Raw genomic sequence first — 14,351 nt, 5'->3', positions numbered from 1 at the left:
TGATAATAATACATTAATTGTATATAAAATTTTATATAAAAATTTTGTATATAGTATTATAATATTTTTTTAATTGTAAAGATAATTTAAAAAAAAAAAAGGCTTCAACTTTGAGGCCGACAACCCACATGTGAATCACAAGATAAGAAGGTGGGTACTAATGGAAGGTCCATTATCAAGGGCAAAGGTTTAACGTAGAGTTTCCTAGAGCTTTCTTCACCGTTAATGTTCATATTGAATCAACAACTATGGCCGCGAAAAAAAGAAGTCAGAGAAATCTTGTTTCATCATGCTCATCACTACTGCTGCTTTGAAATGCTTTTATTTGTGCTGTTTGTCTTCCCACTTCTGGATTAGTGGGAAGCACAGTGAAGACATTTTAACTTTCGTTGCTTTTTTGCCACGAACAACACGAGAGTCAATGGAAATGCTTCCCAGAAACTCCCAGAAAGGAATTATAACCGTGCCTACTGCTGTATAACGTCGTTGAATCAATGGATTGTGAAAAGAGAGATGCCCAGAATTTATCATTGCAAGTTATGGATTGTGTCAATTTTTTGTATTGAAACTTTCACAAGATTTTTTCAAATCATACATCGTGTCATGGATTAATACAATTCGAATGGCTGTGAAAGTTTCATGAAAAAGAGAAGGGCTCTGTTTGGTTCTGCATGAAAGTTAGAGACAGACAATGGCATGTTCACAGTTGCTAAAAAATCCCCATATATTTTATTATTCATCCGTAGAGCAAAAAAAGCCCACCAAGGAGATTTTTGTTTTACTAAATAAACTATAATTTTCCAGATTGTTACTGTTGGAAAATTGGCCAGATCATGGTCATGACTGCGGCCTTGAAACTCTTCAAGATCTAGTGTTTCCCCACTATTGCTTTAGTGGGCACGGCAGCATAGTGCAGATTTAAAATCAAATTCAATTTAGGCGACCAGTGTATTTCCATAAATGCAGACTGCAATTTTACTTTCTTTTCTTCTCCTTTATTGACAAGAGCACAGAGAACTCAGGCGTGAGCATGCGGAAAGTGGATACCCAGAAACCCATAAAAACATATCACTTTTGCTTTCTCTTAGTGCTGGTGCCCACCAATTAAAATGTTGATGGATTATGAATAAGAAGAATGCAGTGAATCTGGCTTTTAAAAGTTGTGGATTGTCTCATGTTTAGTGACAGTGCGTGCATAAATATCAAAATTTCTCACGAGACATAGAGGCCGATAGGTCATTGTTAACTGTTAACTTCTTTATCCGCCAATTTGGATTTGGTTAGATTACGGAATAGATATAAATCGAATCAAATTTAAACAAAAATTAACTAAAACTCCATCCAAATATTTAATATCCTATTTGAATTTTGTTTAAATTGATATACAATTTTTTCAAATAGTTATTAATGAAATAAACATTATTATCCTTAAATAAACAAAATTTATAAGATAATGAATGATATCACTATGGTCATAGATGGATTGGAGCCCAAATCCTCTCAATCTAAATCCACCTTTGGTCACTTATGTTTCTAAATCTGCATGAAACAAAGTCAAACAGACAATAACATGAGTACTTGTTATTTGACGACAACTTGAAGGGTCAGACCACGAAACATCGGTGTTCGTGTGCAGGAATCTAATATTTCTTCGATGAAGAGTGATGGATTCTGTAATTAAGTGGAACTGTCTTAACCAGCGTCAACTGACCGTTGGGTCAGTTTTTTAATAATTTATCTAATTTTTTAATGCATGATTTATATTTTTTTAATTAAAAAAATGTATGGGACCAAGCCCTACCCTAGGTGGGCCCTAATTATCAAGGCCCGAATTGGCCTGTCCCAACAAGGGCAAGGCCATATCTCGTTGAGTCCCTTATCTCTGCTGCATATTCCCCCCATGGTCTCTTTCTAACCACCTCGTAAGCCGTCTCCTTCTTGGAGTTGGAGTTGGAGTTTGACGAAGGAGAGTCTTCTACTTTGGGAGCACTTAAAGTCACCTCGTGATCTTCTTTATTATTATTATTATTATTAATAACTCCATCGCCAGAATCACTGAAGTCGGATATCGATTCTTCAGTTGCTTCTGCCAGAACATCATGAAGCTACATATCTTCTGAGTCATGAATATTAAAAGGAAGAGAATTATGAGTCAAAAGAAGCTCATCCCACGAAAAAGAATCAAGAGATGAAGAAGCAAAGGATGACTGTGGGAAAACTCAGGAGATTCCAAGTGGGAAGGCGGCTATGTAGTCGCTGTTGGCTTTGTGATATGCTGCTGGGGTTGTAACATATGTTTGACTAGCCAAAAGGCTTTGTACAGAGTTGAGTTGAAAGGACGAGTTATTGGTCATATGGTACATTATCTCGTTGAGTCCCTTATCTCTGCTGCATATGTTTGACTGCTGTTCATATGGTACATTTCAAACTAGTCAGCTGAACTTTAATGCATTATTTTGATATTGCAATAAAAATTTGATAATAATAAAAAAAATATTTTTATTGGTCAATAAATAAATACAATTATTTTAGTATTAAAAAAGTTGAATTTTCAAATTTAACATACGAAAGTTCGAGAATAGATTAATCACTGGATGGAAACAAGTCTTTTGGCCTATTATTTATATTTCCTTGTGCCATTCCTTTTATATGCAATTAATGTGCCTGTGAGTCTGTAATTGTTAGCATCTCTTTCTTTGCTGGTAGGGATGACATCGGACAGAGTTAGGAAGGGGTTTCAATCTCTGTTTCCAGTTTATCTTTATTACGAAGATGGTAAAGCTTTGTCATTCTCTTTTGGAGAAAAAAAATCTTTTTTTTTATTCCTGTAAAAAAACAATCTTCTTCTCTCTGTGTCATTGAAAAATAATCTCATCTCCATATATATAGATTACAATATAAATATATTAAATAACAAAATTAAATAAAATTAAAATCAATTTATTATTTTAAATATCATAAATATTATATATTAATTATTTAATATATATAATAAAAATATAAATAATATAAAAAATATAAAACTATATTTTATGTTAGTATTTAAATAAATATATTAATATAAAAATAGTGGTAAGGATAGACACACATATATCTCTATCCTTAAACTATCTCTAATTACAAATTTTTTTTTTTTTAATCTTTGTATATATTCTTAAAGTAATGAGCATTAGAATCCCTAAATTCAAACCGTAATTATTATCTCTATTTGCTACCGTCTTCTGGGTTTGGGGTTTGGACTTTAATCGTATGACAGATTGCTGTTTGGATCAGTGGAATTATTAGTTTTGAAATTAGAGCTAATATTAGATGATCCCTATAATTTCAGGCGGCCAACTTGCGCCTGTTAATATCGCTAATTACAAAATAAACTCTATTAAAATATTATGATTTTAGGCTGGCCGGCAAGCCCGGCAAAAGAATCAGCAATGGAAAACGAAGTCACAATTTATGTATGTATCAGTTGGTTCTGATTCCCTTGGTTTGTAGCAATTCCAAAGCCAATGTTTAACTATATTAATTGTATTGGGTCAAATGACTCTTCTGCCTTTGTACTGATAATAAACAGTCTTGTTTCATAGAATTACGGAAGGCAAAACGCTAACTTATCATAAGATTCAGTCATCTATATTGTAGCCATGGAGAAGCTCGTTTCAATGTGGTATAAAGATAATTCCTTGCCAGAGAATTACATCTTCCCACCAGAAACCAGACCTGGAAAGTGTATTGTTCCTTCAAGCAATAACATTCCCCTCATTGATTTAAGTCAAGCAGTTGGTCATCATCGAAGTGATACAATTCAGCAAATATTAAAGGCCGGCAATCAGTTCGGATTTTTCCAGGTTCACACATCTCTCTTCCTCCTCAAAATGATTTTGCTTTGTTTGTATGAATGATCTTCAATTTATTTCGTTCTGGCAACTAGCTTACTAACCATGGAGTTCCGGAGAAACTAATAAACGACACCATGAGTATCTTCAAGGAGTTCTTTGAGATGCCAGCAGCGCAGAAGGCAAGCGTTTATTCTGAGGATCCAAGTAAAAGTTGCAGGCTTTACACAAGCTCTGTACATTATAATCGTGAAAAGATCCACCACTGGCGTGACAACTTAAGACACCCTTGTCATCCTTTAGACGAATGCCTTCAACAATGGCCTGATAGGCCAACTGGATACCGGTAAATCCTACAGTTTCATAACATTACATAGGAGAAATTCAATATGACGGGTGATTTAATTTCTTTCATATTTTGTTGTAGTGAAATTGTAGGGGCATATGCAATTGAAGCAAAGAAATTGGGTTCTGTGATTTTGGAACTGATTAGTGAAGGACTGGGACTGGAAACTGGTTATTTCAGAGATGAACTAAGTGAATCATCATTATTATCAATTAACTATTACCCTCCTTGTCCTGATCCAAGCTTGACCTTGGGAATTCCAAAACATGCTGACCCTAATCTCATAACCATCCTTCTTCAAGGGGATGTTAGCGGGCTTCAGGTTTTCCGGGATGGCAAATGGATTGGCGTTGAGCCTCTTCCGAATGCATTTGTGGTTAACATTGGCTATGCTTTACAGGTAGATTCTCTAACAAAACTTGTTGGTTGAATTAAACTGAGAAGGTGTATTTGAATTTTGATTTTGGATTGTAGATTATAAGTAACAACAAGCTGAAGAGTGCCGAGCATAGAGCTGTCACCAACTCAAAGGATGCCAGGATTAGTGCAGCTTTCTTCGTAAGTCCTGCTCACAGTACTGTTATAGAGCCTGCAAAAGCTTTGACTGATTCTCCACTCTACAGATCCACTCAATACAAGGATTTCCTTGCTCAATACATTTCCATTACCGGGGACACTAAATTGGCTCTAGAGCCATTCAAATTGCAAGCATAACTAGTTGATATGTGTAATAAATAAATTCTAGACGTGTGAATTTTCTTAAGTAGTTTGGATATGATTGTCAAAATGAGTGTTTCTATATTTATTATGTTGTTTTGACATTTATTGAAATGTGTAGTACTTAAAAAGATAAATTTTGTTAATCAATGCACTATTGGACATGAAAATGGAATAAATAGTTTAAATGATGAAAATTGAAAATGTTTACTTATTTATAAGGATCTGGACTATGAAACAGAGAAATAAAAGAGGTAAACCCATGTTCTAAGCTCTGAAAGGTTTAATATTTTATCAGTTTTGTTAACTTCTAAGATTAAGGTTTGCGTTGAAGAATTATTGTTCAACTTAAGATTATATAATTAACTTAAAATTAAATCATAGAAGGATGTTTAAAATTATATGTATACAATCAACCTAACCCATTTTTTGGTGTCTAAATATACAAGTCGACAACTTGTGTTGAAATCTCTCTAAATTAAAAGAATCAAGAGATGAAGAAGCAAAGGATGATTGTGGGGAAAACTCAGGAGATTCCATGCGGCAAGGCACCTATGTAGAAGTAGTTGGCTTTTTGGTAAATTTGACTATCGAAAAGGCCTTATATAAAGTTGAAATGAAAGGATAAGTTACATTACAGGCCAAGGAGGCACGTGAGTCAATGACGTATGGAGGCCCTCTTTGGCCCACTTGTGGATCAGCATGATGTTAGATTAGACTGCTTGGGTTTTATTTGACTGTCCACCGTTTCATTCAGAAAAAGTCTTTAGACTACAAGAGGTGTACCACCTTAGACTTCTGTTCGTATGGTACATTTCAAACTAGTCAACCGAACTTTAATGCATTATTTTGATATTGCAATAAAAAAAAATGATAATAATAAAAAAATATTTTCTTTGGTCAATAAATAAAATTTGACCTATTAATTATATAATACAATACAATTATTTCAGTACTAAGAAAGTTGAATTTGGATTTTGATTCATAGTGAAACTTTCCTATTTGATAAAGTGAATTGGGTTATTAATCATTACGGAGAATAAGGTTAGAAATGTGTAAACAAAGGATGGAAGGAGCAACAATTAGTTTTATAATCCAATGGGATTTGGGGAAAGGACCAAAAGTGAGTGAATTTGAGTACTCTATGGGAAAAGTTTGAAGCAAATTTGGAATTGAAATTTGGTTAATTTGTGAGATTTAGAATCCGAAACAAGAACATTTAAAGATAAATGTATCCCATAGATTGAAGTATGGTTTACCCATAAATTTTTATAAGTAGAAAAGGAATTTGTATGCTCACATTGTTGAGACGTTGATGCAGAAGCAAGCCCCAGTTAGCAAAAACCACAAGAAGCATCAACTCACCATAAAGCAAAAACCACATATGCATTTTTTTATGCATCTTCGTGTGAATATTCAATGCTGAATCAAGTGATATTGATTTCAGACAAACCTAGTGAAGATTTAATATTAGAATCATCAATCATTATTTGAAGTCTTATTGAGTTGGTCAACCAAATCAGGATTTGATAAGTCTTCCAAGTGAGATGATATTAATTTATCTTTAACTCTTTTTATAAAGATATTAACTAACCTTAATTTGTATATTGAATTGTCCTTCCCGTTAAGAATGATGAGTGTAAGTTATTTTGTTGAAAGGCTCATTATTTTTTTTTTCTAAACAAATATATACTTCTACTTACCAAAAAAAAAAAAGAAAAGGCCAATGGAGTTACTCCACACCACCCCCACCCAAACCCAAAGTATATTATTTTCTCTAGTTTTTTCCTATTAACTTTGAAAATTTTATTTACCCATCTATAGGTGGTTAAAATTAAATGAGTCCGTTAATAATATCATTTTCCCCCCTAAACTCTAAAAAGTAACAATTTTCTCTCAATCTAAGTTTTCAAAAGCAGCATTTCCCCCCTAGGGTTTTCAGATTCAATTTTTCGATGATGAAGAGGCTTCTTTGATGATCTCTAGGCAACGTTGCTTCTTCGATGATCTCTAGGCAATGTCTCTTCTTCTCCGATGTGTCCTCCTTCGTGCAACGTCGTCATTGACGAAAATGACTTGTCTTCATCTCTAGACAAAAATGATTCGTCTTCGTTAAAGATGAAGATGAGTTGTTTTCGTTAGAGATGAAGATGGGTTGTCTTCGTTGATGAAAACGTCACACAACGTTAGAAGGAGGACAACCAGAAGGAAGACACATCAGAGGGGAAGAGACATTGCTTGGAATAGTCGAAGAAACCTCTTTATTGTCAGAAAATTGAATATGAAAACCCTAAGAGGAAAATGCTATTTTTGAAAACTTGAGTTAGAGAAAAATTGTTAGTTTTTATAGTTTAAGAAGGAAAGAAATAAAATTAAATTTAAGTTTATTTTTAATATTAAATATTAAATTATAATTTTATCCTTAAAACTAATAGATTTAACTATTTATGGGTAAATAAAAATTTTTAAAATTAATAAAAAAACCTAAAAAAATGAGCACACTTTGGGTGGGACAAAACCCTTTGCCTTTGGCCCAAAGAAAAGAAGGATTTGGTCATTGGGTATGTCACCCCATCCACGGCAAAATAAATGCATGCACACTCCCACAGTTATTTCTTGAGTGCTTGCCAAGATATCTCTTCTTCCAATTTTAAACTAATTAATGAATAATTGTACCACTTCTCTTCGGCCCTACATAGATCACATTTGGAATCTTTTTAAAAGCTTGACCCGAAACAAAGAACATGAATATAATCTTTTTTTATTCTGACAAGTCAATTCTTAACATCAAATTAAAGTGTTAAAAAATAATTTCACCCATCATATGCATCTATCTATGTTTCAGTGACATGAATTAGAATCCCAGAGACAACTAAAATGGAATCCACCGACAGAAGTTTCTTTGGGTCATGGAATGCTATCAAAATTCTTGGAATTCCCACATGAATAATAATTTATATTGCCCTTATAAATAAAATAAATCACTTGTTTTATTTGATATACACATGTTAACAACTGTTCTTGTGTTGGAATTGCACATGTGGAAATTCCCATCATCAAATTCATATTTAATTGTAATTTCCGTAAAATAATTCTATATATATTTAATTTAAATATATAAATGAATATATATTATTTGTATATTAATTTTAAAATGGGTTTGAATAGTTTTATTGATATTTATATCTACAGTTGAACAAATAACAGAGACAATGGGCTCAGGGTAGGGAGTCTGTTTCTTCTATTCTATCTCATTGTTTCCGCAGCCACATACATCATGCCATCATGCATGAACCTCTGCTACTAAATATTCTGAAATTAATGAATATATATTTTATATATATTCATTGGCCAAAGCCTTACATTACTTTGTTTTGTCATGGAATAGAGAAGCCGAGAATATAATTATTATTATTTTAAATGCGAAGAAGTTTCCTAGCAGCCAATTCTCAACCGTCATCTCTGACTTCTATCTTTATGTGGCTATGCCATTATAAATGTATCTCTCATTATCCTATGGCGTTCCATTATAATTCATTGCCACCAACTTTCTGATTATTTGGACGTTAAGAATTGACTTGACTGCTACAATTTCAAAAACAACATGGAGGCAGCACCCAGAGGAGGCAAAAACAGGAAGATGGAAAACAATGAGATTCGTTACAGGGGAATTCGCCGGAGACCATGGGGAAAGTTTGCAGCTGAAATACGTGACCCAACAAGGAATGGTGCGCGCCTGTGGCTTGGCACTTTTAATACTGCGGAAGAGGCGGCTCGAGCGTATGACAGAGCTGCTTTTGCTTTCCGGGGTCATTTAGCCATTCTTAACTTCCCAAATGACTATCAATATCATTCTCAACCCGGCTCTTTGCCTTCATCATCATCATCTGGAGCTAACTATGGAAGCGCCTCTGGTTCTGGCAGAGTGGTTTCTTCTGAAGCAGGGAAAGAAAGTGGAAATGAAGTCATAGAGTTGGAGTATCTAGACAATAAATTGTTGGAGGAGCTCCTGGATACAAAGGACGATTATTACCCGGGTAAAAATGACAAAAACTAGCGACATTCCACTGCATAAAAGTTGTGGCTTATTGTAGATCCTTTTCTGGGTTACTGAAAATTTTTATTCTTTGCAAATAACTGCGTTTTCTTGAGAAGTGTCATTATGCAAACTGATACTTGTGATCGCAGAATTTGAAAAATTGTTCAGAATCTATGTATTCTGGGTTTTTAATTTTGTGGCTGACAGACTAATTGTTTAACCTTATTTGAGCGGATTGTCCGAGACTTAACATATTATACTAAATAAATGAAATCTCAGCGCCATGAACCAATCCATAACCATTGCATAAGATAAATCAAAACTGTGGAAAGAAGCCAATTTATTCTCATGTACTCTGGAGCCGTCAGAAATATATTGTCCCCCCAGCTGTTGTAATTAATAATTCATTTGACCGAATAAACTTTCTTAGCAAGTAAAATGCGTCCATTTAATTTAATTTACTGTAGAGGTTGCGTATGGACATATAAGGGATTTCATTCATTCTAGATCTTGTCTTCTTCAAAGTTCAGAAGGTCCTCCAACAGCTGGTCATCAAAGTATTCAATCTCAAAAACTTCTTTCACAGCTTCAGCACTACTTTTCACGTTCTGATTCTGCAACGTAGTTGAAGTAGAAGATGATGAGCATGATGCTGATGAAGAAGTAGAAGAGACTGAGGAAGAAGAAGAACTGACATTAAATTAGAAATGTTCGTCGGGGAAGTTTAAAATGGCCAAGGGACCCCGCAGCTTTATCATAAGCTCGTGCCGCTTCTTCAGCTGTGTTGAAAGTTCCCAGCCACCTCCGCGCACCGTAACTCCTGGAATCACGAAATTTGCCCCACGGCCGCCTTCTTACACATCTGTAATGAACACTTGTTTCTTCCTCAGCTTTGACCTTCCTTCTATTATCTCCTTCCATAAATTAACCATCACCTAAGTTTACCAACTTCACTTTAAACCATTTATATAGCGTAGAAAATATACTTCAGTCACAAGTTGACATTACCCTAGAGTTAATGTGGGTTTAACGTTATAGATTGGGCGTACTTGTTTTAAAATGGGGAAAATTATCAAGATAAAACAAATCAAAAAGGTTGGTGTTGATGAGATCATTTGATTAACCGAACCAATGGGATTTTTACTAAGTTCAATATAATCCCACGACCACGAGGTCGAATCTTGAGTGTGCAGGGTTCATTTTAGTTATACAAAGGTGACATCATTCGGCTCACGATTATGCAATGTATTGCATTGCTTATGCCAGTTCATGACGATGTGTTATTACTCTTTGTGAATCAGGAATCTAGATGGTTGTACCAAATGTTGATTATAAAATATTACAACAAAGATTGATTAAAATGATAATAAGAGGAATCTTTTTATATCTTCAACAAACCCCTGCAACTTAACTAAAGTTTAATTGTCCTCAGACCTAAAATGGAACTTCTTAAACAATTGATCGGATAACACGTCCAGGGATTATTTGTACACCGGGTGGATGTGGTTAACCACTGAAATCCGAGCTACAAATTCGTCTGTATTCATTTTGCCAAATAGGAATTGCAATTAACTGGTAAACAGTTGAGGAGGATAATATTTGAGGTATTGTCACGTGTAGCGTAATAAGAGGGAGGTTGAAGAATTTGTGGAGATGGAAGCAGCCACGATCAGCATGTTGTCATGGCAGCATAGCAACGGCTAAGGCTACGCCATTATTGAAAAGAAAAAAGGTCGAAAAGTTCATTGCTCTTCACCCTTTCGATGTCGGCAGCTTTATATTTCATTTTCAAGAAACCAGTGAAATAGTTTATTCTTAATAATGGTTCAAGAGTGGTGGTCCTGGCCTGGTCTGCCTTCGAGCTCTTGCCGTCATGATCGTGGTTTCTTTTGCCAAGGTGCTTCCCCTGTTTCATGGCTGCGGGATAATCACAAGTAAGACACCGTAATTGCTCACGCCGTATCACTCGTAAGCCCCATCTAAGATTGTACAAAATTTTACCAAGAAATCAAAAAATCCACGTAAAAGAGAAAATGTAGTCCGTATATGACAAACTGAGAAAAAAAGAAAAGTTACGGATAAGAAATTAAACTCTTTGTAAGAAAGAAGCTGGACAATCTCAAATGAATTATGCGTATCTCTCTAGGTGCTCGTACGGACCTCCACATCAACATAGCCTAAATAGAAAAAGAAAAGGAAGCCAGCCAGGCGATCCATGAGATTGAAGAAAGTAGATGCTATTTGGGTGTTCTCTGATTACTTAGCCTAGCATTGGGCTACGGTTCCAAAAATGCATTACGCCATAACTTTTACCTGAGATATCCTACGTGTTTTAGAAGGGCGCTTAGACGACGCTTTAATTATTATTAACACAGAGTAACAGGAACAGAGGCTAAATAAATGTCTGGTTCGGATAGTCACCATGTTGTCATGTACAAACTTCTGCCACTGTCACTTCTTTTCTTCCCCAATCAATAACTTGAAAGCACATAAAAATTCGAAAGGCTATGTGAAACAAAATTCAAAAACTTGAAGCAAATAAAAAGAGATTCAAAAAGCAGTATGAAGTAAAACTCAATATTACAACAAATGTGTTGATCTACATAACAAATGAGAGATTCTCAAAAGTATTTTCATAACATGAGATCGATGAAAGCAAAAGAAATCACAAGTATGCAAGCCATCTTGAAGTCAACAGATACTCACAGGTACTTAAAATTACATATAAACCTAAAATATGTATGACATATCAACCATCAATGACTTCAAGCACGAGTGAAAAAAGGGCTAACCTGAAAAGAGGCTACTAGTTTGGCTGCAATTTTTGTCTTTCAAATGAAACACCCTAATCTTTTCAACTCTGAACAAATCTCAGAGCAAAGGCATTAGAAAATATTATAGGCAGTTCTAACTGATACCTTGAGTATAGTACACATAAAGTAGATCACCTGAATTCTCCGAAAATATCAACTAAAACCATAAAATCATGCTCAAACTTGGTTAACAGAAACACTGCAGACCTAGAAAGTATTTTCCTTCTTTGGTGACCAATAATATATTGTACCGGTAATTTCTAAGTTATATACCAAATGCCAGGACACCAAAAACAAGTTCCAGCCCATGTTGAAATCCTTTATTGTTGAGAGTATTTCAAGAACAAGGAGTGATAAACCAAGACTACCAAATAAAAGTTCATAAGCTCAGAAACTATCCTGCAAAAGATGCTGAAATTGTTTCTGTTTTTTGTTCAAATATGAGTGGTGTCGCTGAAAGTTAAAAACTGCCCAAAGAAAGTGACGCAAGCCAATCTCTGGCCAGAGCACAGAAGGTGAATACAGATAGCAGAATGCACTCTGCCATAGAAGAAAATTGCTCAAACGGGCCTCACCAGAAGTACGGATAATGATATCAGGATCAGGTGCAGCTGCCATATACATATGCTTTTCTATATCTAAAAGTTTTATAAGGGGCTCACTTTCATCTTGATCAATCCCTCCAAGCTTAATTAAACCATAACCTGCTCCACTAGCTTCCAGCACAGTAACTTCATTCCATTTCTTTTCAACTGATTCCTTGACAGAATTGACAATTTCATGGGTTGAAGTGTAGGCAATACAGACTGACAGAACAGCTTTGGAATTTTGTGCAGTAGCCAGCATAGCCCTCTCCGCTGCCAACCTGACAGGTTCACTCAATAGTTTTAGATTCCCTACAAAGCAAACTCTTACTCCGTAACAGTTGGCAATGCTCTCATCCTTAATCAATCCTTCTATCTTTTCCTGAATTAGCTCCATCAAGGATTGAACTTCTTCAGGTCTCCGTTTAAAATTATCAATGCTGAAGGCATAAATTGTTACATATCTTACACCCAACTCATAGCAAAACTTGAGCATGGACGTGACAGCCAAGAACCCAACCTTATGGCCAGCCCCATCTTTCAAATTCAGCTTCTTAGCATATCTTCGATTCCCATCCAATATGAAAGCAATGTGATTTGGTAAGGGACCAACTGAAAGAATACGGAAAATGAATTTCCGCAAGAAGCTAACCAAACTGTCAATAATATGCCTTGCTCTACTGCCATTAGATTTCTCCATTTAAAAAGAACAGGAAAACCTATTAAGACAAAACTTATATTTCAGCTTACTTTTTTTTTTCCCAAATAATACAAGTGCGTGACATGAATGGCCAAGAGAAAAAAAACTCAAAAAGTGGATTCGCCTACATGGTACACACTTGCATCTAACAACTATACATAGCTCATGGAATGGAACTAAAGCATAAGGTAAAACTCTCAAAACCAGATCTAATACTCTCAATAACAAGTCCCACAATTCTGGTCCGTGGTCTGGTTAACAAATGTACTTCTTGAATGCTTTTTTCATTAATACTTCTTCGCTTATTTACCATGTAAAGCGCTACCAACCCGAGAGTACTTCCACAAAACATAACACATAATCATGAATGACCATGACTCAAACTCCGCTAACTAAGCTGATTAGTAACATTGCATCTATTCCATATAAAAAATAATAATAATAAAGCAAATTCTACATTTTATTAGCTGAGTTAAAACAGAATATCGCCAAAGAGATTGAACTCGAGCAATTCTGAACATTAAGCAATGCAAGGTTGACCACGAAAACAACGAAATCTAGGTTGGAAAGAAACAAGAAACAACACAACCACTACCTAAAATAAAAAAAATATGTTAACGAGAAGTTAAAATTATTAAACTGGCGATTTGTTCTACTTGGTTTCCGAGGAAAAAGTAAGTCAAGAATAATTTTTCCTGGTATATATAAGAGATTCAGTTACCTGGAGATGTTGGACCGATTAAAGATTTGTGATTCGTTGCTCTGTTTTCTGAGTCAGAGGGAGTGAGGGAAACTGAAAGACGGTTGCGGATGGATCTGTGTTGCAACTACCTACCAGCTCACATCGGTAAACTTTCAAGATATGAAACGCAGCGCTTCATTTCCCTCATTTAACACGTGGCTATTCATCAGAGGGTGTACTCGCCCGCCATTAGAGATAATAATTTTAAGCCAAATTTAAGGTTTCGATCTTTAAAAAAAGAGGATTCTCCTATAAAATTGAGAAAGTAGACTGAAACAAGAATGAGGTCTAAGACAAAGATAAAAAATATCTCTATAATCAGAAATGAAGATACTTGTGTTTATAATTTTATATTATTTATATTTTTTAAATTTATATATATTTTTATTATATTTATTAAAGTGATTAATATATGATATTTGTAATATTTAAAATAGTACATTGATTTTAATTTTAGTTAATTTTATTATTTAATATATTTATATTGTGTTTAGAGGGTATAAGAGATTTTTTCTCACGGAGAGGAGATGAAAAATCATTATCATCCCTATAATAAAGACACACTGGAATGAGAATTAAT

At 34.7% G+C, this 14,351-nt stretch overlaps 3 protein-coding genes and 1 pseudogene across 3 annotated transcripts; 2 read left to right on the top strand and 2 right to left on the bottom strand.

The window, feature by feature from the left end:
* Positions 1-3,264: 3,264 nt before the first annotated feature.
* Positions 3,265-5,001, top strand: LOC123217612 (protein DOWNY MILDEW RESISTANCE 6-like). Its single transcript, XM_044638706.1, has 4 exons — positions 3,265-3,842; positions 3,926-4,176; positions 4,258-4,576; positions 4,651-5,001. Exons 1-4 carry the CDS (start codon positions 3,639-3,641, stop codon positions 4,888-4,890), a joined length of 1,014 nt encoding a protein of 337 aa, XP_044494641.1. The 5' UTR covers positions 3,265-3,638; the 3' UTR covers positions 4,891-5,001.
* A 3,306-nt stretch (positions 5,002-8,307) lies between these two features.
* On the top strand, positions 8,308-9,124 carry LOC123217479 (ethylene-responsive transcription factor ERF098-like). Its single transcript, XM_044638531.1, has one exon. The coding sequence runs from the start codon at positions 8,498-8,500 to the stop codon at positions 8,948-8,950; it is 453 nt and encodes a 150-aa protein (XP_044494466.1). The 5' UTR covers positions 8,308-8,497; the 3' UTR covers positions 8,951-9,124.
* A 285-nt stretch (positions 9,125-9,409) lies between these two features.
* Positions 9,410-9,853, bottom strand: LOC123215339 (annotated as a pseudogene).
* A 1,635-nt stretch (positions 9,854-11,488) lies between these two features.
* Positions 11,489-13,958, bottom strand: LOC123215705 (dehydrodolichyl diphosphate synthase CPT3-like). Its single transcript, XM_044635908.1, has 2 exons — positions 13,751-13,958; positions 11,489-13,048 (listed from the first exon to the last, which is right to left on the bottom strand). Exon 2 carries the CDS (start codon positions 13,027-13,029, stop codon positions 12,133-12,135), a length of 897 nt encoding a protein of 298 aa, XP_044491843.1. The 5' UTR covers positions 13,030-13,048; positions 13,751-13,958; the 3' UTR covers positions 11,489-12,132.
* Between the last annotated feature and the right edge of the window lie 393 nt (positions 13,959-14,351).

Source organism: Mangifera indica, chromosome 5 (genome assembly GCF_011075055.1).
Source record: "Mangifera indica cultivar Alphonso chromosome 5, CATAS_Mindica_2.1, whole genome shotgun sequence".
Taxonomy (NCBI): Eukaryota; Viridiplantae; Streptophyta; class Magnoliopsida; order Sapindales; family Anacardiaceae; genus Mangifera; species Mangifera indica.
This window is presented reverse-complemented; position numbering and strand designations above follow the sequence as displayed.

What these genes read in the sequence shown, in the direction of transcription:
- LOC123217612 (XM_044638706.1), top strand. Translation starts at nt 3,639, where the DNA reads ATGGAGAAGCTCGTTTCAATGTGGTATAAAGATAATTCCTTGCCAGAG. An exon ending in GATAGGCCAACTGGATACCG is followed by an intron (nt 4,177 to 4,257) that starts GTAAATCCTACA and finishes ATTTTGTTGTAG; the next exon opens with TGAAATTGTAGGGGCATATG. An exon ending in ACATTGGCTATGCTTTACAG is followed by an intron (nt 4,577 to 4,650) that starts GTAGATTCTCTA and finishes TTTGGATTGTAG; the next exon opens with ATTATAAGTAACAACAAGCT.
- LOC123217479 (XM_044638531.1), top strand. Translation starts at nt 8,498, where the DNA reads ATGGAGGCAGCACCCAGAGGAGGCAAAAACAGGAAGATGGAAAACAAT.
- LOC123215705 (XM_044635908.1), bottom strand. Translation starts at nt 13,029, where the DNA reads ATGGAGAAATCTAATGGCAGTAGAGCAAGGCATATTATTGACAGTTTG.